Source organism: Danio rerio, chromosome 1, assembly GCF_049306965.1.
Source record: "Danio rerio strain Tuebingen ecotype United States chromosome 1, GRCz12tu, whole genome shotgun sequence".
Classification (NCBI taxonomy): domain Eukaryota; kingdom Metazoa; phylum Chordata; class Actinopteri; order Cypriniformes; family Danionidae; genus Danio; species Danio rerio.
The window spans coordinates 48,648,667-48,672,375 of record NC_133176.1 but is presented as its reverse complement, the minus strand read 5'-3'; the positions used below and the strand labels follow the sequence as shown (position 1 = coordinate 48,672,375).

General features: G+C 37.7%; 1 protein-coding gene and 1 long non-coding RNA gene across 10 annotated transcripts in view; one reads left to right on the top strand and one right to left on the bottom strand.

The window, feature by feature from the left end:
- The window catches only part of grin2bb (glutamate receptor, ionotropic, N-methyl D-aspartate 2B, genome duplicate b), a 193,567-nt gene extending 176,154 nt beyond the window's left edge, over positions 1-17,413 (top strand). For 5 of the 9 annotated variants that reach the window (XM_068219735.2, XM_068219733.1, XM_068219730.1 and 2 more), the window contains 3 exons: positions 2,381-2,568; positions 6,588-6,826; positions 11,303-17,413. In XM_068219735.2, the coding sequence (XP_068075836.1) occupies positions 2,381-2,568; positions 6,588-6,826; positions 11,303-13,780 (2,905 nt within the window). In that variant the 3' untranslated portion in view covers positions 13,781-17,413. The remainder of the gene's footprint in view (positions 1-2,380; positions 2,569-6,587; positions 6,827-11,302) is intronic. The other 4 variants (XM_073946063.1, XM_017355013.3, XM_017355012.3 and 1 more) reach the window with 3 other exon arrangements.
- The window catches only part of LOC141386248 (uncharacterized), a 38,669-nt gene extending 15,712 nt beyond the window's left edge, over positions 1-22,957 (bottom strand). The window contains exons 1-2 of the long non-coding RNA XR_012407908.1: positions 22,838-22,957; positions 6,574-6,852 (exon numbers count right to left, since the gene is read on the bottom strand). This is a non-coding gene — a long non-coding RNA (uncharacterized lncRNA). The remainder of the gene's footprint in view (positions 1-6,573; positions 6,853-22,837) is intronic.
- Positions 22,958-23,709: the final 752 nt, after the last annotated feature.

Genomic DNA, 23,709 nt, shown 5'->3' with positions numbered 1-23,709 from the left:
TGAATCTGCTTTCTGTGATTCTTTGTCATATCAGTACTAAAAGTGGGCATTTTAAAGGGGCAGATTTTTTGGTTTATTTTGTGCTGATCTATATGACGGTCATCTTGGATGTTCAATAATGGTTACTAGGTTAAAGAAAATAGTTTTTAACTGGTCATGTGATTTACGTAAAAATATAAGTAAAAAAATTTATGTAAAAATTACGTTAAAAAATAAATAATGAGGTCGAAAAATAAATTTGACCTCACGTTGTGTGAATCGTATTGAAAGCGTATTGAACAATTTTAGTCTACCCAATTCAACTGTACGGCATGTTTTTGGACTGTGAGGGAAACTGGAGCACCCGAAGGGAACTCACACGAATGCAGGGAGAACATGCAAACTCCACACAGAAACGCCAACTGACCCAGCCGAGGCTTGAACGAGCGACCTTCTTGCTGTGAGGCGACAGCACTACCAACTGCGCCTATATTATATTATATTATATTATATTATATTATATTATATTATATTATATTATATTATATTATATTATATTATATTATATTATATTATAGGGCGACGCAGTGGCGCAGTAGGTAGTGCTGTCACCTCACAGCAAGAAAGTCGCTGGGTCGCTGTTTTTTCAATAAAGTGTTTAAGGAATTATATATTTTAATATGATATCACTTTTCGAATGCATTTATACTAAAACTCTCCATAGTGAAGTAAGACGAAAGCAAAATGTATCCATTATGCACATCATTAATGTAAGGAAGTGCATTTATACTTTGGGTTCACACTTGACTGTTTATACAAATGACATTTATTTTGAAAATAAAGTGAACAGGAAATGTTTGTGGAACAACAGTTTTACGAGGGAACACAAAACAACTTTGCAGGTTAATGCAAAAACTTTTTTTTAAAATTTCCTCTCACTCAGTTTTTTTTTTCTCTCACCCATTTTTTCCCACACCACAACGTCTCTTCCAGGTCTCGGTACGTTTGTTTATACTAGTTGAATATATTAGTAACATAAGCTTACATTGTAAAATACTTTTAAAAAGTGTTTATCAATCCTAGTGATAATTATAACATTTATTTCTACATTGTTAAAATCAAGCGATGCATCTTTTTATATTATTTAATAGAATTGAGATAATGTTAATAATAACGTTAAAGATTGTTAAATAATAAATTCATAAATTTTATGTAATGGTCTCATATTGTAAAGTGTTATTTATTTTATTTAAAACTAAAGATATATCATTGGTAAATACCTTTTTACGACACTTGTTTATTTTTAATGATTTTGTTTATTATCTCATAAAAGATATACACATAATTAGGGCTGGGCAATTAAAAATCGGTATCAGTATTTATTGACCAAACACTGTTGTCAATTACAATAATAAAAAAGTTCTTTTTGAATCGGTTTAGTTTTATTACAATGTGACTGCTGAGCGTGCGCCTTGGAAGGAATGCCAATAAGCTTAGGGTTATTTCCAATCAAGGCGCGCGGCTTGCACACACAAATAGGTGGCTACAGTAGCAGTGAGGAGATTGTAAATAAAAAAGGATGTAAGGATGTCGCAAGAGTGGCTTTTTTGGTTTCTTTACTTGCGCATCCCAGCATCTAGCTTTTTTAGCATAGGGATAATGTAGTCATTTAACTTTAAAATTTGTAATGTTGCAGTATGTGGATGATGATGGTTAGTTTCTCTACTTGAAAGCTCAGAGTTGATTATTATAATTTGTTTTGTTAATTTGTTTGAGGTTTACTGTATCGTTACTATTGACACCTTTCAGATGTTAATCTACCTTAAAGTTTGCTTTGATTGTTCAGCATTTCCACGTGACCATTGAACACACTTTGTAACATTTTCTTTATAAAGTTTAAGAGTCTTTTTTACGCTTATGTTTATATTAATATAAGGCATAAGAGACAAGATATTGTTTATTTTTTTGTTTTTAAATTATTACATTTATTTTCCTTAGTAATGTTGGTAAATTAAAATAAATATATAAAAAATCCTAATATCCCTAAATAGATTGTAAAAAAAAAAATTCAATATTTATTGATTTATCGAATGATAAGAAATATTATAATCAGTTTCAACGCTGTATCGCTTAGCCCTACATATAATACATTAAACACAGTGATACATATCTAAGTTCTGAATAAAACAAATATTATTTGAGTATGTTTTGCAAGAAAATGCTGTTTCCTACTTGCATTCATGTTCTACGTATGAAATTGTGAAGTTGTTTGAAAATAACCCCCTTACACACAAAAGACGGCACTGGAAATGTCTCATACACAAATGTGTTTGGCAGCATTTTAATTTTCATAAAGACGTGTCAACATTCTAACAATGTTCCTTTCCCTCCTCCTGTTCAGTAAATTGGATGCATTCATCTACGATGCAGCGGTCCTGAACTACATGGCCGGACGTGATGAGGGCTGTAAGCTGGTGACCATTGGCAGTGGTTATATCTTCGCTACTACAGGGTATGGCATTGCCATTCAGAAAGACTCAGGCTGGAAAAGAGCAGTGGACCTCGCTATTCTGCAGCTCTTTGGAGATGGTAAAGATCACACAACTGCACAAACCACAGCAAAATATATTCCATTCTTCAGCATCGGATTCACTAAATCCGGTAACCACGCAATCAAACCCCAAAATCCAGTTTTAGCAGGATATAAGGCAGTGACAGGAAGCAGACAGTGCCTGGGTAAAATTTGGTGTGGGTGGTTAGTGAACAAGACAGCTTTTTGCACTGAAATGCTGTTTGCAAAAGTGGCATGAATGTGTAGAGGATTCACAGCTTGAGATGTTTACTTCATTCACTTCTTCTTTAAATGCTTCTCAATGTGCCCTAAAGGCAAACAGTTTTGAAGAATACCTGGCAAGAGATGACAAGTGCCTACACTGTCTGTTAGAACGCCAACAAGCATGCCACACAAACGGCTATTAGATGTGTGAAAATGTGGCATCCTGATTTTCAAAGCGTGCTTTGTGAGAAAATCACATCATGATAAAACTGATATTGAATTAAAGCACTCATTAAATTATCGAGGATACATCCTATAACATGCTTAGTAATTAGATCACATATTGTGATTTCAGCAGGTGTTACAGATGATGAAAATCTACAGGACTGTAACATGCAGTGTCAATTCAAAGTTGTCTTTTTAGCATATTTGCCTGTTAAAGTACCGAACCGATAAGTGGTATCAATAAAAGTAGCAATATCGTTAAAACCTTAACAATACTTATCCCGACATATAGGTTTGTCATTACAGGAATAATTTTTTTAAAAGAAACATTACAATAAAATATATGCAGATACAGTGAGCATAAATATGTCAAAAAGCTACCCTGAACAGTAATGAAATGTTCAACTACTGTAATAGCTCTACTGTAACAGTGTCAGATACACAGCACTGAAATGTGTTTATCTCCCCATCTCTAATTCAGCTTGATTTGAAAGCTTTCCTTCAGAACCTACTAGTGATCCAGATCCAGGGGCCATTTCTGGATATCAGCGTCTCTTTCGCAAACAGCATCTGAGATGACAGGCTGTTTGGAGCACATCCAAAGACACATGCAGAATATGCCCTATGCACTCCACACACGCATAAACAGTCTTAATGACCTCAGACATTCAGGATGATATATTGTAAAGAGAGCTTATAGATATATGGGCACGGCCATACAAAACCCTCTCAGATTGGCATCTAGATAGATTTATATAATATATATCCCCTACTTAGCTATCCGCCATGCATGCATGAAGATGTCTTGCAAGCTGGATGTGTTAGATTAGATTAGTGGCATGGTGAGTGTTTATATGCATATTGACAAGCAGGCAGTGCACCTCGATTCAGCACACTGACACCGGTATGGCATCTAAGGTACGGTTGTGTGTGTTATATAAGCCAACGTATGATCCAGGTGCAGGAATAGAGTCCTATTTGCAAGTGTCAAGGGGGCGCTTGTGTTATTGCAAAAGTACACTGGGAAGGCATCGACTGTGTGACATATACATGTAGGTACACATGAATGCACCGGCACAGCATGCGCACACCCGCACACACATTCACCCTCAAATAGGTGCTGGGGATTTGACGGATTTGAAGGCTTAAGTCACCAACTGAACTTCCAAGTGTGTAATAGAAATGCAGCCAATTGAGGAAGCATCTACGTTAATCTGGGTTGCATCTTTTGCTCTGCTTTTAGCCTTCACAAAGATCTTTTACTTGTGAAAATAGGCTTTTTAAAGATGTTTTCCAAAGTGGATCAATTTGAAACTCTTTTTGTAGACTAAAAGGTGTAGTGTAACAAAATTAGATAATTAGTTGTGTGATGCATATTTTACCACAGTATTCTGGCTTTCATCTTTTCCCACCTGGTATAAAAAAAGCACCTATGATGAAAATGATTAATCTTTTAAATTAATCGTTTGTAGGCTGTTTGGACAGAACTGTGTGTAGGTATAGTGTGCCCACAATCTTATTGGGGTGATATCAAGACAATAAGTTTCCTGACGTTAAAATAGGCCCCAAATCCTTTCTATTTTGATGCCCACCGCAACGTGAGGTAGGATTTTGGTTTCCCCGCCCACTGAATTGATTGACAGCCATGTATTAACATGTCTCCATAGTAACATGTCTCATATCAACAAGACAGCAAAGGATGAGTTTTACAAGTTTAAACCGGTTTTAAATCAGTGCATGTTTGTAATGAATTACAGGGATTTTACCATCTTTATTACCACAGCCACGTGTCAGTACACTTATAAAAGATACTTCAATCCCAGTTTGAGGACATTAAATCAGGTTTATTTTGTACATTAACATAACAGTTATCCATACAGCAATTGATATTAATGTGTATCCTGTCACATTTGCTTTGCAAAAACAGTGCAAAGTTAAACGCACGCTGTGTGAGTGTCTGTGCGTGTGAATTTTGTAAAGACATTGTGTGACTCATCATTGCACAAAGGCTTGAATTAAATCCACAACAAATATATCAAATAATCATTGGTAAAGTTCTTAATGTAGCATTTGCCTGCAGCTAGCTCTCTGCAACTCTCACATGGTCGCCCACTAAAGCTAAGCAGGGCTGCGCCCGGTCAGTACCTGGATGGGACACCACATGGGAAAGCTAGGTTGCTGCCGGAAGTGGTGTTAGTGAGGCCAGCAGGGGGCACTCAATCTGCGGTATGTGTGGGTCCTAATGCCCCAGTATAGTGACGGGGACTCTATATACTGCTCAGTGAGCGCCGTCTTTTGGAAAAGATGTTTCGAAAAAGAGTAAGGGTTTAACCCCGGCATCCTGGAGATTGAGACACTCTCTGACAGGCATGTGGAAACAGGGGGTGGGGAGAAATAGCATTAAAGGCACAGGGAACAAAAACGGCTACATTGTGTTCACAGCTAAAAATTCCAACATTCTGAAAGAGAAAATAAATAATATGATGGTTGTTTTGAGCTGAAACTTTACAGACACATTCTGGAGACACAAAATACTTATCCTAAATCTTGAAAAAGGGGTAAAATACAATAGGTTCCCTTTAAGATGTTTTTGTTGATCCAAACACAAGTGGAAAATGCTAAATACAGGTGTAAACAGGGTCTAAAATAGTTGAGTTTGTTGAGAAATTGTCCTAATACATTTTTTATTATTATATTTCTGATATGTTGAGCATTGACCACTTGTTCCAAACCAGTTTGAGTTGTTTTCTTCTAAAAAAAAAACATAGGAAGATGTTTTAAATAGTGGTGGAAACCTGTAACGATTGACGTCTATAGTATTTGCTTTTCCCATTATAGAAATCAGTGATTACAGGTTTCCAGCATTGTTTGTTTTCAGTTTCAGCTAATTAGTTTAGAGTCAAGAGTGATACATGATAAATGGAGTAAATAATAGGATTTTCATTTATGGATGAACTTCATTTTGGGACCTTTTAGAAAATGCTAACAGAGAAAATTAAATAAAACACCTCAACAATTCAAAATAAAACACCTTTTTTAAATGTATCTGGAATAATGTTGATGTAGCCTGGATTCTTTAAAATGTGTTTTGTTTTTTTTGAGTATGATTTATTGAGCGTGAGGAAAATATTTAAGAATATCTGCATTTGTTCCTCAAGACAGACCTGCAGGATCCTGTCCCTCCTTTGCGGGCTGTCAGGCCCTCGGGGCCCTTATTAGAGCTGGGAACCAAATCTCAAGTGACTCCCATAAGCAATCATTAATGAGAAGAAGAGCTCCAGTGTGTGTGTGAGTTTGGATTAATCCGTCATGACAAATGTTACACTTCACAGGGGCCGTAATTTGTTTACTGTGCACAGTTTTGTGGGGGCTCTAAATACATGCAGTGCCGAAACGCATTGAAATCGTCATGGACAGACAAACATGAACAGACACGTCTGCTAACAGTAAAGCTCGAGAGCATTCAAAGCTCACAAACGTACAAAAAACACACAGATGGAGAGGCAGAAAGTAGAAATTCAAAGACGTACAAACAATCGCTCTCTGTTTCTAACCCACATGCAAACCAAATGCTAAAAATGGCAGTCATTTACCTCTGTGTTTGTAGGTGAGATGGAGGAACTCGAGGCCCTGTGGCTGACTGGCATCTGCCACAATGAGAAAAATGAGGTGATGAGCAGTCAGCTGGATGTAGACAACATGGCCGGTGTGTTCTACATGCTGGGAGCTGCAATGGCCCTGTCCCTTATTACGTTCATAGCAGAGCACCTCTTCTACTGGCAGCTGAGATTCTGCTTCATGGGTGTGTGCTCGGGCAAGCCTGGCATGACCTTCTCCATCAGCAGGGTGAGTGCCAGCTTTATGTTATTCATCTGTAAGCAAACATGCACTTGGGTCGTCTCAATCACTCGCCTATTGCACCAACCTGATTTCACCAAGTATAGGACCCGTTCCTAGATTTACATCTATGTTGAGCCTGAAACAACATTTCAATCAGCCAATCAGAATTAAAGGGTACATTTACCAATTATCAAATGGTTTAGGCTTACTGTTAGGTTTATGCACTTCTACATGATAGTTATCCTACTATTATTCCTCTCTGATTTTGGGAATAATTAACAGTTACGGTTGGGTTAAGGGGTAGGGAATAGTTATGGATAACATTTTCGAACAAAACTAATGTACCAGGATCAACATAGATGTTAATCCAGTATCGCATCATACTTGGCAAAATCATGGCGTGCCACATATTGTGTTCAATTATAAGAACTACAGACCTCAATTAGACGATTTAAGATAGATATGACACTGTTTATCATTTTATGAATTAGCATCTTTGTCTTGTTTACCAGTAAAAATGTATTGAAATGAAAGTTTGGATAAATTAGGTCATTCATTGAGAAAATTTGTCTTTTTGTTTTGACCTAAACATCAAGTTTTCATTAAACTATAATTTAATTAAGTTTAAATTCTATTTAACAGTAACATTAAAGTGGAAGTGAAGCAGTCAGCCAAGTTTACATAATTTTCCACTTAAAAGAAAATATTTGTTACAAACTCGATTAATGTAACCATTTTGAAGACAAGAGCATGTTTGACTGCAGTTTTTAGAGCTAGGGCGTCGCCATCTTGGAATATCGTTGTGTCTGACATCACAGGGTTGGTTCTGTTCCCTCAGCTGAACAGATACAATGGAAGTAATGGACTAAAAACGGAGACTACAAAGCTAATTTAACCCAATGAATGATCTTGTGGATGTGCATCGCAGAGCTGGTGCAAACACAAGCATCAAAGTTATGTCTAAAATATACAAAAGATATTTACATTTTCAATTTTTCGAATAGTTTTTGTTTGATGCGCTTTAGTCCAGTCTTGATTAAAATAATACATGACTTAAGTCACATCTTTCCGGATTATGTCAAGACATATCCTTTTCAAGTCAATAAACTCAATCTCTCAACCTATATAAAGGCTGTAAACCTGACATGTGAAAAACGATGCTGATATTACTTTGTTTTAAATGCAAAAAGAGGTGAGGGGCTGTAGTATTGAAAAGTAAAAGTACCTGCCTCCATGATGTTGGTACGAGACCTTGTTGAAACCCAGTCAGGCAGCGTAATACAGTGAGTGAACCAAAGTGCATAGAATGACTGGTAATTAAAAGATTTTAAAAAATGATAAATTAGACACAACTCTGATGCTTGTATTTGCACCAGCTCTGCGATGCGCTTCCACAAGTTCATGCATTGGGTTAAAATATCTTTGCAGTCTCCGTGTTCAGTCCAATACTACCATTACTGTCCAAACACACATTTGCTGTGTAAAACTGTATTACATGTGATGTATTATGTGAAAAGGATACATACAGTGCATCCGGAAAGTATTCGTAGTGCTTCACTTTTTTCTATTTTTTATGTTACAGCCTTATTCCAAAATGGATTAAATGCATTTATTTCCTCAAAATTCTACACACAACAGCCCATAATAACAATGTGAAAAAATATTTCTCTAAATTGTTGGAAATTTATTAAAAATAAAAAAACTGAAAGATCACATGTACAGAAGTATTCACAGCCTTTGCTCAATACTTTGTTGATGCACCTTCGGCAGCAGTTACAGTGTCAAGTCTTTTTGAGTTTGATGCCAAAAGCTTGGCACACCAGTCTTTAGGAATTTTTACCAATTCCTCTTTGCAGTACCTCTCAAGCTCTATCAGGTTGGATGGGAAGTGATGATGTACAGCCATTTTCAGATCTCTCCAGGTATATTCAATAGGATTTAGGTCTGGGCTCTGGCTGGGCCACTCAAGGACATTCACAGAGTTGTTTGTAAGCTACTCCAATTATATTTTGGCGGTGTGCTTTGGGTCATTGTCCAGCTGGAAGATGAATCATCACCCCAGTCTAAGGTCAAGAGCACTCTGAAGCAGGTTTTCATTCAGGATGTCTCTGTACATTGCTGCATTCATCTTTCCCTTTATACTGACGAGTCTTCCAGTTCCTGCTGCTGAAAAACATCCCCACAGCATGATGCTGCCACCACCATGCTTCACTGTAGGGATGGTATTAGCCTGATGATGAGTGGTGCCTAGTTTTCTCCAAATGTAATGCCTGGCGTTCACTCCAAAGAGTTCAATTCAGTCTCATCAGACCAGAGAATTTGTTTCTTATGGTCTGAGAGTCCTTCAGATGCCTTTTGGCAAGTTCCAGGCGGGGAGTGGCTTCTGTCTGGCTACTCTACCATACAGGCCTGATTGGTGGATTGCTGTCCTTCTGTAAAGATCCAATCTCTCCACAGAAGTACGCTCAGACAGAGTGACCATCGGGTTATTGATCACCTCCCTGTCTAAGGCCCTCCTCCCCTGATCACTCACCTTAGATGGCCGGCCAGCTCTAGGAAGAGTCTTGGGGGTTCCAAAAATCTTCCACTTATAGATGATGGAGGCCACTATGCACATTGGAACTTTCAGAGCAGAAGAACATTTTTCTTTAACCTTCCCCAGCCTTGTGCCTCGAGACAATCCTGTCTCAGAGCTCTACAGACAATTCCTTTGTCTTCATGCTTGGTTTGTGCTTTGACATGCACTGTCAACCATGGGACCATATATAGACAGGTGTATGCCTTTTTAAATCATACTTAGAGCTTCACGGCAAAGGCTGTGAAAACTGCTGTACATGTGATTTTTCAGGTTTTTTATTTTTTAATAAATTTCCAACAACTTAAAAAAAATATTTTTTTCACATTGTCATTATAGGGTGTTGTGTTTAGAATTTGAGGAAATAAATGAATCCATTTTGGAATAAGGCTTTAACATAAAAAATGTGGAAAAAGTGTAGCGGTATAAATACTTTCCGGATGCACTGTACATGCAATTATGCTTAATTTAATTTTGATTTGTGGGTGGTACAGGCCAATACTTTTCAATCCCCATATTGTGCTTATGCAACATTTGGAAATCCAACCCTTGATCTTGAGCAAAAAGGCCAAAAGCAGCAGTCTCACGTTTTAGACACCGAGGCATCAAAACACGCCTCAAGTCATTTGGAGTGGTGCCATGACCCAGATAATGCCAGGGATGAACACACAGAGTGAATATCAGTTTATGTGACCAAATTAGCAAATGACTTAAACCTGGCTATACCCAAGTTATTCAGTCTTGTGGGGAAAACTAATACAATTTTGATCCGTTAGCCAGCAGGAATATGTTTATAACCAGATACAAGGAAACTGATTTCAAACTCAATATAATTCCTTATAAGATGTAGATGGATGTCGAAAGCACTGTTACTGTTGGGCGAGTAAAAAGAATGCAAAGCGAATAGAGGCGAAAAGAGGCAACAGACAAAAATGAAGAGAAAGGCACCCCTCAAGAGAAAGCAGGAAAGAGAAAGAGAAATAAGATAACACTGAATGGAGAATATGTTCCAGCCCAATCGGATTGAAGGGTCAGGAGATGAATGAGAATAAGAGTCACACTGGGAAGGATGACCTGTGTTAAAAAAAGACAGAAGGTAGAGGAGATAAGAGGAGATAAAGAGAAGAGGGAAAAAAAAATACACAGGAGTGGATAGACACTAAGCGTGACTAAGAGCGAGACAGGAAACATTTCTGACATGTTGCCTCACCGGAGGGACCGATCGCCAGTAGAAGAGTAACCTTTAGCCTTTGAAATGTTTTAAGGAGAATTCTGCTTGTTCCACGTGCGTTTCATGCATTAATTGTAATAAAAATGTTTTTATGGTTGATGTTATTTAAATAACTTTAAAAGACATTACAATATTTAAAAGACAATGAAGTATTTCTTACAATGACACATTAGCCATATTACGCAATTAATTTGTCATGGCAGTCATGAAGGGGAGAGACAGAGAAGTAGACAGTGGTGGCAGCTGAATTTTAATCGCATTGATTGAGACACTGATAGGCAGTCAAAACCACAGAGTTACTGCAACCCTGTCACCATGTCATCATCAATCACAACCTCTTTCACCCCTGCCGTTTCTCTTTCTTGAACAAATTCTATTTTCCTCTCTCTCCTTTCAACTCTTTCTGTCTCCTTCATTTTCCTTTTTCTCCTCTTGTATATATGTCAGAGGATTAAAGACAGTGATGAACAAACTGTTGATGTTAAACATGGCTTGTTAAAGAAAATCCCTAGAAATGAAAGGTTGGCCTTGAAAGGTTTGATTTGAACCTTTCATCATAATTGTGAACGTTTGGTGTTAATTATACATTTCATTAAATGGTGATCTAATCCCACATTGTTTGTTCCTTCTCTTTTCCTTTGTTTTTGCTTTTGTTTTATTTTTTTCTGTCCATTAGGGGATCTACAGTTGCATCCACGGTGTTCAGATTGAAGAGAATAAATCAGCTCTTAACTCACCATCAGCCACTATGAAGATGAACATGAACAACACCCACTCCAACATTCTCCGCTTGTTGCGTACTGCCAAAAACATGACCTCTGTGCCTGGGGTCAATGGTTCACCCCACAGCGCATTGGACTACAGCCACCGTGAATCAGCCGTTTATGACATCAGCGAACACCGGCGCAGCCTAGCAGGCCACTCAGACTGCAAGCCTCCACCGTATCTACCAGAGGACAACATGTTCAGCGACTATGTAAGCGAGGTGGAGAGGACTTTTGGGAACTTGCACCTGAAGGACAGCAACCTGTACCAGGATCATTACCTACACCACCATGGGGGATCTGAACTGGCTCTCGGTATGTCGGGTCCCCTGCCTAACCGACCTCGTAGCTTAGGGAGTGCCAGCTCATTGGAGGGTGGGTACGATTGTGACAGTTTAGGGGGAGGGGTAGCGCCCATCTTTACCACCCAGCCACGGCAGTCGCTGACACATCGGAACAGGGAAAAGTTTGACCTGATTGCAGGTCACCCAACCCAGTCAAGCTTCAAGTCTGGCCTGCCTGATCTATATGGAAAGTTCTCCTTCAAGGGTGGGGCATCCAGTTCAGGGTTTATTGCAGGACATGACAGGTACTGCGGGGGAGGTGGGGTGGGATCGGGAGGGGACGATGGAAACATTCGATCCGACGTGTCAGATATTTCCACTCACACTGTGACCTACGGGAACCTTGAAGGGCACAGCAAACGGCGCAAGCAGTACAGGGACAGCCTAAAAAAGAGACCCGCTTCTGCCAAGTCTCGCCGTGAACAGGATGAAATTGAGCTTGGCTTCAGGAGACGTCCCCACCACACTATCCATCATCATCACCACCATCATCCAGCAACACAAGCACACCGCTCAGCCACCCCTCCTGTGGAGCGCAAGAGCCAGAGAGGTGGTAACTGCACCTCCTATCTGTTCAGAGACAAAGAGAATTTGAGGGACTTTTATGTAGACCAGTTTCGAGCCAAGGAAGGCGCATCCCCATGGGATTTGGATTTAAGTGATGCTCCTGGAATGGGTGGAGGAGTGGGACTGGGCGGAGGCAGCTGCGGTGGAGTAGTTAGTAGCGGTGGTGCTGGGGGAGCATGCACTAGTTTGGTTCCCATGGAAGATTTCCTGAAAGGTAAATCCAAGAAGACAGAATGTAAGGGTGGAATGGGAGGAGGATCACCTGGGCAACAGGGCCATGCATGCTGGGAAAAGGGCATCGGAGGGGTGGGAGGGTTGGCCGGCGGGGATTGGGAATGTCGCAGTTGCCACAGTGGAGGAGTTGGAAGTGGAGGAAGCAAGCCAGTTTGCATGCATGGGGGAGGCGGGGCCGGTGGGTATCCAGCGGCTGGGGGAGTTGGGGGATCCAGTGGAGGGAGTGGACAAATCTCAAGCCGCCCTAGTTCAGCCACCTGCAAGCGATGTGATTCGTGCAAGAAACCGGGCAACTTGTATGACATTAGTGAGGACAACCTCCTCCTGGATCAAATTGCGGGCAAGCACCCTCTGGAGAGCGGAAAGGGAGGGGGAGGCACAGGTGCCCAAACCCAGGTACAGAGGCGGAAATTTGGCCCAGGTGGTAAGGTTTTGCGCAGGCAGCACTCTTATGACACATTTGTAGAACTACAGAAGGAAGGGGCGGGCAGGATGGGTGGGTTTGGAGGCGGTGGTGGAGCATCAATGCTTCCTCCACCCCGAAGCGTGAGCCTAAAAGACAAAGACCGCTACATGGAGGGCGCGAGCCCCTACGCCCAGATGTTTGAGCAGTATGCGGGAGGGGAGCGGGAGACATCATATTTTGGGGACAGAGGGAAGGGTGGGGGTTCATCATTTAGCTTATTCCGTGGGGGTGAAGGTGGGTTGCACCGTCGCTCCGTGGGTGAGAGAGACATGAGGGACAGGGATAGAGGCATGATGGGAGGAGGTGTGGGCGGTACCCGAGGGGTCGGGACTTACTCCTTGTCTAAATCTCTCTACCCAGATAAGGTGAACCAGAACCCATTCATCCCAACCTTCGGCGACGACCAGTGTCTATTACACGGTGCCAAATCTTACTACATCAAAAAGCAGCAGGCACAGCCGCAGCAGCAACAGACGCCGCAGCAGCAGCAGCAACAGCTCCTCAACAACAGTCGGGCTGACTTCCGGGGCTCCATGGGGGTGACTTCCTATTTGCCAGCCTCTGCAACTTCTGGGGTGCTTTCCAATGTGGCCCCTCGGTTCCCCAAGGAGTTATGTCTAGGTGGGCCTCTTGGCAACCACCACGGAGGAGGACCTAGCAACAACAAGCTGCTGTCAGCAAGGGATGGGTTAGGAATGGGTCAAGGACAGAGACCGTTTAATGGCTCGAGCAATGGACATGTTTACGAAAAGCTTTCCAGTATAGAATCTGATGTCTGAAGAGGATAGGCAGAAACAGACAGAAATTTGGAAAAGAAGCCAACGGACATACAGAACGATGATTGAGAGAAAACTGGAACGGCAGTGTGTAATTAGTATCTTCAGGCTCACAAAAAGAAGAGGAAACCGTGTGTGAGGAACTGACTTATGCTTTCATGAAGTTACACGGATCATGCGCTGCCAAGCACACGTATGTAAATAGAGCGAGGGGACCTGCCCACTGTCGAAAAAGTTGAGATTTGGGGAAAAAGCCTGTTCATTCCTCTCTTTTATTCTTGTTATTTTTTCTCTCTTTTTTGTTCTTTTTTTTGTATATCTCACAATTTCCCTGCTCCTAACATCAAATAGTGGCCAATTCAGATGGAGACAACAGTGTACAATAATTTGTACGATCTCGGATGGAAATCAGTTACTCTTTTTTAAACAACAGGGTAAAACTTACAATAATTGTATTAATAATGTTCTTGATAATAATATTATTATATATTATTACAATGTTTATGATGTTCCATTTGGGCTTGGTTTCTGGATGTTTTATGCTGTTATATATTTGTACTGTAGTTTCAGTTCTTAGTTACAAACCACTAAGCGGGAGGCTTACTTGATTTCTCAGTTGAACATATTTGATTGTTAATCGAGTTGTAGACAAACTTGGATTCCATAAAGGTTCTTAATTATTGGTTATTCAAGTTTATTTTACCAGTATGGAGTGCTGTAACGTGTGTACAAGGCATGATTTGCAAAGTACTTCAACTGTACTTGAGATATCATTGTGAAGGAATTGTATTTATTTTATAGTGTTCCGTTTGTAAGAACAATATTGGTTTAATACACAGCACGTTATGTGCCTTACCAAGACTTACAGAATACCAGATTTACAGGTCATATTGCCATGGTAACTTTATGGTCACTGCACACAGATTTGTCATGGGATGATTCATGCTATTCTGAAATTTTCCTTTTAATGATATAAGCACTGATATGGAATATCCAGCATTGAGGAGACGTAAAGTAGCCTGAATGTGTTCGTAGTGTTAATTTCGAGTTCAAAAGAAAACCAGTTCAATTATTATTCTAATAAATGATGATAATAGAAACAGGATATTTTATATTTGCACAGCATTGTACAATGCACAGTATACTTCCTGAGTGTTGTGCTGTAGAGCGCTACATTTGAATGGCTTTCTACAATACAGAAGCAGAAATCAGTCATTTTTTCCACTGCCCCCCATCTCCAAAGGAAGTCTTTGATCAAGCAGCAAAAATGACAACTGTGTTATGGATTTATTTCCTAGTTAGTATTAGATATGCTTATCTGTACTTTCCTTAGGGAGATGCCAGTGCACAGTATGTAGGGTTTTGCAAAATTCTCAGAAAATGCTTGCATTTTTTTATGTAAATATTCATTTTTTTCCACTCTGTACAGTACATAGACAGAAAGGATGTAATTCTACAGATTTATGTTTTACCATATTGGTTAGATATTTAAAGTATTAAATTAAAGGTCATCAACCCAACTTTGCTGCAAATTTTATTCGTTAAAAATCAACATACATTCACCCTATTGTTATTTAGCCAAATGCAATCCTTTACTGTACCTGCACAACAGAACTGAGATTTTCTAGATACTAAAGTTTATGCCAGTCAAGAATATTTTAATATCAATTAAGACATGATGGCGGTAGGGATGACACCATTTAATTTAATTTGCAGTTTTAATACCCACTTGAAGTAGAGGCATTTCTCAGGAATTTTTTGGATGGGCACAGGCAAAAACAAACATATCATTTAACTAAATTACCTAATTAACTAAATCAATAAACCAATGAACTCATTTAACAGGATAAACGAGAGCCACGTGAGGTTCATTGCAAGTACTTAAGACTCTCGTTTTAGGACTCTTTATTTTTACCTCATGGCAGGGCAGTCTGAAGACATTGTCTTTTTTTTTGGCCCACAGCTTAGATAAAATCCTTTACTTGAAGTTTGTCGTGTTTATTGCAGATTACTTTTCCTTTGTGAATGAACTGTTAAGCGAACAGATCTCCACTTTAAGCACAATATTTATAATATTTGGTTTATAATTGATGTATAGCTATCAATTTGTGGATTTTTAACTTTTTTGCCACATTCTTTTTTGACTCAGTTGTCTTTGTGTGAGGGTTTGTGTTTAAGATAAGCATGCATGTCTTTTACTTATTTATTGCCATATCTTTAGCTTTTCATGTCAAATTTTAGATATCATGCCTGCTTTTTTGTGGGTGAATATGTTTATGAACTGCGCATAATACAGGCGATACGGTACATGTGGTGATTCTAATGAAATATTTTCAAATGGAGTTACAACTCGCTAGGTTTTGTCTGGAGTATTGGCACAGCAGGCATCATTTTTAAAGATCATTCTTGAATCTACAGCTATTTTTTTAGCACAAGATTTTTTTGCTCTCACGATACCTTTCTTTGCATGGTACCATTTTTAAGTACCCTTCAGATTTTTTTATGCTTGGTCTACTTTTCTCATTTTCCTTTTACCTGAACAACGTGGCATTTTTAAGAGTTAGAGATGTGGTGACAGACTTCGACCATTGCATTTCCTGCCAAACTCTGTGTGTTTTGGAGAGTCGAGCCTATAATTTTTAATAGTATTACTGTATGTAACGGAGGTATTGTGTGATTGCGTGTCTGGACAGTTGCCTTTGCTCGTCCTGAAAAGCTTTCCAGTTTTGTATTCCATTTTTTGAAGATGTGGCCTTGTTAAAGTACGCTAATATCATTCGACTAATGACAACAGGTTTAGTGCGAGACGACATTTGCAGCAGAAGACACAAGGGTGGTGGGCCGAAAAACTTGGCGAAAGAGGGATAGTAGCCAATGTTCTGTGTTATTTCATGGTTTTATTTCCCTTCTCATTTCTTTCCCGATTACGGGAAGGATATGAATACACTAGTTTTTGGTTTGTCATTTTAGCACCCTCCCCAGTAAGGTACGTCACATATGATTGTACGTGTATCAGAAATCATATGCTTGATTACCTCTGTGTGCGAGTGGACATGTGTGCGTGCAGGTGTGTGTGTGTGTGTGTGTGTGTGTGTGAAGGAAACAGAGCACAGTGCAATGGTTATCTATTATCTCTGCTGTAAATAATGATGTCCCCTTTCCATAGCCTTTTAATATATGGAGACAAATATTTAAAATATTGAAATTTGAGATACATTTTTTGTCTGGAAGATTTTTTATATAGCCACATGGGGAAAACGTTATTAGACCACTGGACCAGGAGCACAGTGCCATTCTAATAGCATCCGAGAACCAGAATTCAAGACAAAATGTACACCTCTGTTGTCTTTAATTCTGTCCTTCTTGTATTTTAACCACTTATTTTCAATGTTACTTCGAAACCACAATTGTACAGATTCTGTAAATATGACAGAAATTGTTTTTCTTTTTTTTTCTGTTTTTGTATAGAGAGAGATTACGTGTTAAGGCTACAATAATAATTTAATGAGACATTTCACAATACTTAAGCTATTGAGAATACAGACACAGTGTGAAAACAAGTGCTAAGATATATTCTTCTGTCTCTTTGTACAAAACAGTGTTGACTAAAAACAAAATAAAAGGGAGAGATCTCAAGCCCTACAGTCCTCTGTTGTTTTCCATACATTTCCAGAATCTGAATGCTGATACTCCATTTTCTTAGGGTCTACAAGTGCCTTATATGAATCTTATCTGGTTTGTGCTGTGTGTATTTACATGTGTGTGTGTGTGTGTTTGTCACATTTTGTATGTGTGTGTGTGTTTGTCACATTCTTTTTTGATTTCCTATGTGCTTCTTTCAGCATATTACATTGACAGCAAGTGAAGAGCTTCTGATATTCTGGTGTTTGCTTGGATACATCAGGTTCATCGCATCATAACGTGTGAGCAAAATACAGATGTGATTGAATTTACACTTTTAGTATCCAATATGGAGTATTCATAGAAGAACCTGGCAGTGAAGGGTTCATAAAATAACATTTTTTGTATCATTTGAAGAACATTTTAATAATCTGAAGGACTTTTTTACTATAAAGAACATGGGATGGTCCATGAATCTGAGAGGAGATGCTGATACTCCGTTTTATAGTGTCTACGAGTAACAAATATGAATCTCATTTGGTTTGTGTTGTGTTTATATGTATGTATTTTGGTTTCCTATGTGCTTCTTTTAGCATTTTACATTGACAGCTAGTGAAGTAGAGCTTCTGGTATTCTGGTGTTCACTTCAATATTCCTTTTTCTTAGTGTCTACAACTGCCAAATATAAATCTCATTTGGTTTGCATTGTGTGTGTGTGTATATGTTGAAGTCATAATTATTAGTCCCCCTGAATTATTAGACCACTTGTTTATTTTTCCCCCAATTTCTCTTTAACGGAGAGGGGCTAATAATTTTGTCCCTAAAATGGTGTTTAAAAAAATAAAAACTGCTTTTATTCTAGCCAAAATAAGACAAATAAGACTTTATCCAGAAGAAAAAATATTATCAGACATACTGTGAAAATTTCCCATCAGTTGGAAAACATTTTTAAAAAAGAAGAAAAAATTCGAAGGGGGCTAATAATTCTGACTTTAACTGTGTGTGTGTGTGTGTGTGTGTGTGTGTGTGTGTGTGTGTGTGTGTGTGTGTGTGTGTGTTTTCTCCTTTTTTAGTTTCCTATGTTCTTCTTTCAGCATATTGCATTGACTGCCTACATAAGTGATACATAAGCTTCTGATACTCTGTTGTTTGCTTGGCTGTATCAGGTTCATTGCACTATAAAGTGTGAGCAAAATACTGAAGTCATTGAATTTACACTCTTAAAAATGAAGCTTCCAAAATAGTGTTTTCATAGAAGAACCTGACAGTAATTGTTTCATAAAGCCACAACTTTTTATAGATTGAAGAACATTTTAAAAATCTGAAGAATCCTTTTTCTCTATAAACTACATGGGATGGTCCATGAAGGTTTGCGTTGTGTGTAGTGTATACATATTAGGACTGCACGATTCGGACTAAAATTAGAATCACGTTTTTTTTTTTTTTTTTTTTTTTTTTTTGCTTAAAATCAAGATCATGTTTTTCTAATGATTCTGTAGATGTAAAATAAAGGGTAATATGAGTAGGCTATTATTGTTGTTATTTTCAAACATATGGTAAAACAACATTATTAGGCCTACTGCTGGTTAAAAAGCTCAGTTTTGTATAGACTTGGAATGGTGGACTTGAACAGACTTTAAATATGTCCTGGTTGTTAATTCACACTAAAGTGATCAGAATACAACTATTCATAATTCTAAAGTTGAATTATTATGTTTGAGACATATGCTTGCCATTTGTCATTGACAATATTATTAGACCATTCACTGATAAATGATCAGATTCCCTTTTGCATTATATTCAACATTATAGGCAAGAGTATATATACTGTACTAACACTGTTGAACATTTATTCTCATTCACAACACTTTGTGTTCACTATGAAAGAAAAACATATCAAATACTTATCGTAATAATCATAACTCTAAAATTCAATATGGTCATTTAAATGATGTGCGCGCTTTTGGTTTCACTTTTAACTGCGGAGTGCAGAACAATAACTACATTATTTACAAATTTATTAGCTGTCATCCACAGCCTACACAGGTTCTGCTCACTATAACATGATTGGCGGGCACGTGTGCATCCTCTAGGTAGTAAACAAACAGTGCATCAGCTCATGTGTGATTTCGTGTAAGACAGAAATTGCATATTTGGGTGAATTATAGCTTATAAATACAGCATGTGACACTTTTAACACCATTTGGAGGTGTCCACGTTGCTGAGCAATGTATATACAACAATGTGAAGACTTGTGCGTCCGCCTTTACTCTTCTCTCCTGATCTTGAAAATATAATTGGCTGAATTATATAAGCTGAATTAAGATCCTGTGTAGAGTCGAATCAAGATCATGATCTTTTTCGATAAATCGTGCAGCCCTAATATATATGTCTGTGTGTGTCACATTTTTTTCTTTTTTTTTTTTTTTTTAGTTTCCTGTGTGCTTCTTTCAGCAAATTACATTGACAGCGAGTGAAAAGCTTCTGATACTCCGGTGTTTGCTTATGCATCAGGTTCATCGCATCATAACGTGTGAGCAAAGTACTGATGTCACTGTAGTTACACTTTTAAAAATGAAGTGTCCAAAATGACCTTTTCATAGAAAAACCTGGCAGTGAACGGTTCATAAAAAAACTCATTTCCATAGTTTAAAGAACATTTTAATAATTTTAAAATTTTAAGAATTATAAAGATCCTGGGATGTTTCACACATGTAAATGTTCTTTGTGGAACCAGTTATGCCCAACAAAGAACCTTTATTTTTAAGAGTGGATTTTTAAAATTATTTTTAAGAGTGTACACTTCATTCTGTACTATTTGATTAGTTTCTAACCTATTTTGATTATCGATTCATGTGAGAAATGGTGAATATGTTTTAAATGGTGAAAATGTTGTACATGCTGTTTATTTTTAAACTAATAGCTGTTTATTTTAAAACCATTTGCAATTCAATATTTCACAAACCTACTCTTTCTATTCCTGTCTCACTCCCCCACTCTCTTTTTCATTCTCTCTCTCTCTTTTTCTCTCTCTCTCGCTTCCTTCAAGCAGCCAATCACAGAATACATTGCAACACATGTAACTATTTCTTGACAATTAACTGTTACCTAGCAACTGGACCTTTAGAGAAAGAAAGAGAGATGGAGGCAGGGAAAGAGAGAGAGAGAGAGAAGGGGAGAGAATAAAAAAAGATGTGTGTAGTTTACTGTGTCTCGGTTTGGGTTCTACGACACATAACATAAAAACAGCAAGTACAGATGATATGCAACACCCACACGTGTCCAAGGCGACAGAGAGAGAGAGATGAGGAGAGCTAAACGCACGCGCGGAAGCTGTAAGAACGACTGACAGATACACAGATAGAGGCAGTCGTGAATGGAAAGATTCAGAAAGTAATTAATAAGGCACGACAAGTCGAACCCCTCACGTTCATTTAAATGAGGAGAGATAATAGAAGTATGTTTCTGCCATAAAGATAAAAATAATTAGCTAAAAAGAGGTAACTGCGTTTCACACAATTCTGACGTTTATATCTAACGTTAACAATTCTGCCTTCCCCATAATTCAGAAGCATTAAGTTAGAAACCCAAGATATAAACTTAAAGGGCTAGTTCACCCTTGCTGTGTCATAGCTACCGGTTTTACAGTTTAAGCGATGACCGTGTTAATTGGTGACCCTGTTGTTTTTGACTTTACAAGTGTGAATCCTGTTGATGACCTGTAAATTATAATTATTATTATTTTATTTATTTTTTTACAAATTTTAGTTTATATACTGTTCTGCCACACTAATATTAAAATCAATAATGCTTACAATGACACCCAGTTATAAGAATGTTGATTTGGTACGGGCATGTTTTGTTGCTGAGAAATAGTGACGAAATTGCCAATCAGCAAACGTGAATAGTTTCCAACCTTCTTCAGAATCTTTTTTAACAAAAGAAAGAAAAACATGTTTGGAGCCCCTTTAGGGTGACAAAATAGTGAGTAAACTCTTTTTGAGTCAACCATTTCTATAAAAATCAGAGAAAATAAATTGTGAGGTATTAACTCACTGGGAAAAATCAGAACTTCGAGATAGTGGGATTCGCGGAGAGAAAAAAACTATTTTGCAATTATATTTTAGAGATCTCGATTCATCTCAACTGATTATTGTAATTATTTTCATTGTAATTTTGCCATTTTTCTGACATTGTCTTTATCTCTTGCAATTCTAACTGAAATGGTGAGATTTTAAACTCACAATGGCAAAAGTAGCCTAATATTGTAAAATAAAAGACTTATCGCTAAAGAAATTACCTATACTTAATAATAGTATTAATAATTATTAATATAACAATTATTAATATGTAAACATGTTTCTGTAGTAACACTTTAGTTCTTAAAGTTGCTAAAAGTTTCTCAGAATCGAATAATAAATGAACCTGTAGGCCTAGGTATGTGGTCATACACATCCATTTTAGTCTCCCACCCTCACCAAAACAAAATACTCAACAAAAATCCACTTCAGTTAGTAATTACAGGGTTTCTGCAAGTTTCACCAAGTTATATTTAAGACTTTTAAAGACATTTTTAAGACCAATGTGAATGACATTTAAGGATAGTTTTGGAATATCCCAGTTACAAAAGGTTTTTACTCACCCTATCAAATAATGATCAAAAATTAATACATTTAATAATACAATAATAATAATAATAATTTTGTTTTAAAATTTCTTATAACTTTTCAAATATATCTATTCACAAACCAATAACCCTTACCAAGAATAGAACAAAACATAGTCAACTACTTCAGTCTACAATAATAATAATTTAATAATAACAAATTTAGGTGAGGTCAGTATCCTCAGCAGTAAATACATGAAGAGATTTTAAGCAAATATTACTGTAAGCAAAGTAATTAAATGCAATATTTTTTTAATAAAAAGTTCAATTTTTTATTGATAATAGTTGTTGATGACTGTATAGGTGTTAATGGCCATTGGGTGAACAAACATGAACAAATGAAAATTAAGACCTGTTAAAAAAGATTTAAGACCTACACTACAACATTTTAGTATATTTAAGACTTTTCAATGCCTAAAATTTAGCTTTTGATATTTAAGAAGATTTAAGACCCCTGCGGACACCCTGTATTACAACGCTAAGCGGTCCTATGGCAACCAAAAATCACTGGCACGCGGACGTCAGAAGCTTCCAAAGCGGCGCGTAATGAATGTCTTCAAAACACTTTAAAAATTACATTGTTAATAACTGATGTATACGTTAATAGTTATCAATGTAACAATTATCAATATGCAAACATGTTTTCGTAGTGACACTTCAGTAGAGGTGCTAAAAGTTTTGCGTAACCGAATAAAAAATAAACCTGTAGGCCTATGTATGTGGTCATACGCATCCATTATAGTCTTCCACCCTCACCAACACAAAATACTCACCAAATATCCACTTCAGTTTGTTATTACAACGCTAAGCGGTCCTGTGGCAACCAAAAATCACTGGCACACAGACGTCAGACGCTTTCCAAAGTGGCGCGCATTGAATTTCGTCACAACACTGCCACCCTGTGGCCGGAATCACAAAACGCCAGCTCCATCCTCACATCTGGAGGCTAGTGGCGCTTTGCTTTATATCCTCTCAGCTCTAAAATGCAGCATTGTAATTCTCTCTGTTACATAAGATAACGAAACAAGTCCAAAATGTATTCTAATACTGCGTTAAAGACAGTTGAGACATCATAAACTATTGTAGGCTCTTCAGTGCAGATGTTCAGAGTTCAGAATTGAATTGATTCGATATTTGATGATTTGATCTGCTGCACATGCCTACTGCTCTTATTTTTATTACTCAGTTTAAAAAACAAAAACAAATGTGAATTACATTCAATGTGTATGTAATATTTGCTGAATTTAGAGCATGGTTTGTAATGATGCTTTCATAAATGCAAAGAGATTTTTTAACAAAATAGGCTATTTAGAAGCCTGTGAGAAATAATGCTGACTGGCTTACATAATTTATGACTAGCATGTGAATGGGAATGTTTGACACATGCAGTGTATATGACAGCACTTTAATAATTCAATAGCCTTACATCTAAGCTTAACAGGTACAAGCACTGTGCCTCAAAAATCTCAGACTTTATGAATATTTAAGTGTCTAACAACCCATTTGATTTACCCCATATGAAAATTTACTATGGTTTTTTTATAGTAAAAGCATAATAATGCTTTTTGATTACCATTTGTACAAACATTTGCCATTTTATGACAAATATATCATGGTTAATCAATGGTTAGTAAAATAGTCAATT